The 3468-nt window shown below is 56.9% G+C and overlaps 1 protein-coding gene across 1 annotated transcript in view; it reads left to right on the top strand.

Moving 5' to 3' along the window:
- CPNE6 (copine VI (neuronal)) overlaps positions 1 to 3468 on the top strand; it is a 6888-nt gene that overhangs the window by 2284 nt on the left and 1136 nt on the right. Inside the window, exons 3-14 of the mRNA XM_005859604.2 lie at positions 122 to 301; positions 592 to 666; positions 837 to 911; positions 1044 to 1127; positions 1219 to 1308; positions 1656 to 1760; positions 1966 to 2052; positions 2274 to 2333; positions 2596 to 2729; positions 2812 to 2866; positions 2946 to 2997; positions 3323 to 3456. Coding sequence (XP_005859666.1) covers positions 122 to 301; positions 592 to 666; positions 837 to 911; positions 1044 to 1127; positions 1219 to 1308; positions 1656 to 1760; positions 1966 to 2052; positions 2274 to 2333; positions 2596 to 2729; positions 2812 to 2866; positions 2946 to 2997; positions 3323 to 3456 — 1131 coding nt within the window. The remainder of the gene's footprint in view (positions 1 to 121; positions 302 to 591; positions 667 to 836; positions 912 to 1043; positions 1128 to 1218; positions 1309 to 1655; positions 1761 to 1965; positions 2053 to 2273; positions 2334 to 2595; positions 2730 to 2811; positions 2867 to 2945; positions 2998 to 3322; positions 3457 to 3468) is intronic.

Raw genomic sequence — 3468 nt, 5'->3', positions numbered from 1 at the left:
GTCAACCTAGGGAGGGAAGACTAGTCACTGGGGGTGTGCCAGCCCAAGGAAAGCTGGCATGGTGGGTGGTCCAGGGGAAAAGTACCTGGGTTCCCAGAGGGCCCTCACCCTCCTGCCGCAGGTGGAGCGCACAGAGGTGCTGCGCTCCTGCTCCAGCCCCGTCTTCTCCCGGGTGCTGGCCCTTGAGTACTTTTTTGAAGAAAAGCAGCCCCTGCAGTTCCATGTGTTTGATGCCGAGGACGGAGCCACCAGCCCCAGCAGTGACACCTTCCTTGGCTCTACAGAGTGCACCTTGGGCCAGGTCTGCATTCCCACCCCACCCCCACCAGCTTCTGCTTCCTCTCTGAAATCCAAATTAACAGAGAGCATGAGCTCTAGGGCTAGTTCATTCCAGGCTTGGACCTCCATCTCCGCCATTCACTGGCTGTGCAGCCTTGGGCAAGATACTTAACTTCTCTGAGTCTTAGTTTCCTCGTCTACACAATGGGGGTCACAGTCCAACCCTAGCCCAACTTATTACCCCTGTCCCTTATACCCTGGCCAAGGCAGGTGGGGCCTCACAGCCGGGTCTCCCTCCACCTCCATCTCCAGATTGTGTCACAAACCAAGGTCACTAAGCCATTGCTGCTGAAGAACGGGAAGACTGCGGGCAAGTCCACCATCACGGTAGGCAAGGTCACCTATACTCACCCTTGGACAGGGCATTCAATGCCCCTGCACCAACAGCCATGGTGACATCATGCCCAGGACTGGCCCCCACTTAAAGGAAAGGGCCTAGGGTGGACCTTGTGGTAGGGGGGTCGGGGGGAGTCCTGCCACTTGTGTTCCCCTTGCAGATTGTCGCTGAGGAGGTGTCTGGCACCAACGACTATGTGCAGCTCACCTTCAGAGCCCACAAGCTGGACAACAAGGTCAAAATCCCAGAGTCCAGGCCCCCAAGTCAAGACAAATCCCAAAGTCCCGGCACTGTTCCCTTCTCTGTGTTAGCCGCTTCCCCCTGCACACCTCACCAGGCTCATGGGCCTGTTCCTCTATATCCCCAGGATCTGTTCAGCAAATCTGACCCTTTCATAGAGATCTATAAGACCAACGAGGACCAGAGTGAGCAGCTGGTCTGGAGGACCGAGGTTGGTGCCTGGGGCTATGGGGAAGGAGGGAGGAAGAGCAGAGTCGGGAAACCTAGATAGGAGGTGACCGGCTCTCTGGTGCCTCTCCAAGGTGGTGAAGAACAACCTGAACCCCACCTGGGAGCCATTCCGCCTGTCCCTGCACTCCCTATGCAGCTGTGACATCCACCGGCCTCTCAAGGTGAAGCCCCCTTCAAGCAAGGGCAGCCTACTGTAGCATCCAGCCTCTGCCTGAGACCTTCCCCCTGAGTGTAGCAAGCTCCCTTCCTCTCCCCCACTGTGCGGTAAAGAGCCTGTCACAGCTCAGTGTTCCTACATGTGTGCCTACATGTGTGCCTTTTATCAGAAGCCAAAGTCCCTGCCAGACTGAGCCAAAGAATGACGTTCTCGGCAAATGGCCTCTCTGGGCAGGTTGAGTTCGTCTTTTTGGACCTAGAGAGTGTTAGACCCCTACCTCCCTGAGTCCCTCCCCCTGACCCCAGGAACCACCGCAAAGCATCCCTGACCCTGACCCCCCTGCCTTCTCAGTTCCTGGTGTATGACTATGACTCAAGTGGGAAACATGACTTCATTGGAGAGTTCACCAGCACCTTCCAGGAGATGCAGGAAGGAACAGCAAATCCTGGACAAGAGGTGTCACAAAGACCCCTCCCCTAGGATCCCCCCTAAGACCTCTGGGAAAATTCTGAGGGCGATGCTGAAGAGGCCTCCATGCATCATCAGCATCACCCTAAGGCCTGAGCCGTGGAGGCCCTGCTCTGGGAGGCTTTGCTGGAAGGGGGATGAGGGGTCACCTGATGGAATTGTGACCTGGGCTTTTGGGGAATGTGGGGTCTAGATGCAGTGGGACTGCATCAACCCCAAGTATCGGGACAAGAAGAAGAACTACAAGAGCTCGGGGACCGTAGTTCTGGCCCAGTGCACGGTAAATCCCAGTGCCAGCCTCCAGTCCTGCCCCAGCCCTGAGCCCCACTGCAGCCTCACATTCAACTCTTCCTTTGCCTCTGGGAACTGAAAACCCTTGCCCTATACCACTGCCAACTTCAATCTCAAAAGCTCTGGTTCCTCCACTTCCCTCACAGAAGCCCCACCTAGCTCCCTCCCCGAAGGACTATCCCTCCACCTTATCTCCCTTGCTTCCACCAGGTGGAAAAGGTACACACATTTCTGGATTACATCATGGGCGGCTGCCAGATCAGCTTCACGGTAAATGCCCAGGGGATGGGGACACAGACCAGAGGGAAGGGCTAAGCCTATAGTGAACAGAAAGAACCCAGAATGCCCTCTGCCCTGCTTAGGCCTCTCATGAGCCTGGCATTGTCATTTGTACCCCTCACCCCGCTCTATGATGATGCTACCTGTGGGCTCACCCAGATTCACCTTAGTCCTCCCTACAGACACTAGCACTGGCCTAGCCTCTCTGTTGGTTCTCAAGGATGTAGCAAGTCCGTTTCCCCACCTCCACCAGGTGGCCATTGACTTCACAGCCTCCAATGGGGACCCGAGGAGCAGCCAGTCCCTACACTGCCTCAGCCCTCGCCAGCCCAATCACTACTTGCAGGCCCTGCGTGCAGTGGGAGGCATCTGTCAAGACTATGACAGGTAGAAAGAGGTGGCGGGCAGGGCCGGAGACAGTCAGGGAGGCTTTGCCCAGTGGGGCCTCACAGCCTTTTCTTCTCCCCAGTGATAAGCGGTTCCCAGCGTTTGGCTTTGGGGCTCGAATCCCTCCCAACTTCGAGGTAGGCTGGGTGCCAAGAGAAGGGAGGAGCTGGTGGGAGAGTGAGACAAGAAGGAATGATCCCCTTACTGTTCTCATAGGTGTCCCATGACTTTGCTATCAACTTTGACCCGGAAAATCCTGAATGTGAAGGTAAGAGGGGATGCTCCCACCAGCCCCCCAACACAGCTTGCTGCACACTCCTGTACACCCCATGACAACGCACAGACTGCATTCCCATGGGCCCAGCTCCCTGAGCCTTTATCCATTCAGTGCCTGGGTCCATTTGGTAAGACTTCCAGACCTTGGCCCAGCATCTACCCACCCAATTGCCCCAGTGCCTGGACCATCCAACTCTCCTTCTTACTGAGAAACTGGGGTGGGGGGGGGGATGGGCAGGGACAGGACACTTCCTTGCTTTAAGGGGTATCAGGAAGGGCTCCCCGCTAATCTCTGAAAGCCTCACCTCTGCCCACAGAGATCTCGGGGGTCATCACCTCCTACCGCCGTTGCCTGCCCCAGATCCAGCTCTATGGCCCCACCAACGTGGCCCCCATCATCAATCGCGTGGCTGAGCCAGCCCAGCGGGAGCAGAGCACCGGCCAAGCCACGGTGAGGAGAGGA

Source organism: Myotis brandtii, unplaced genomic scaffold (genome assembly GCF_000412655.1).
Source record: "Myotis brandtii unplaced genomic scaffold, ASM41265v1 scaffold1279, whole genome shotgun sequence".
NCBI lineage: Eukaryota > Metazoa > Chordata > Mammalia > Chiroptera > Vespertilionidae > Myotis > Myotis brandtii.
The sequence above is the reverse complement of the archived record's forward strand: the minus strand, read 5'-3'. Positions and strand labels throughout refer to the sequence as shown.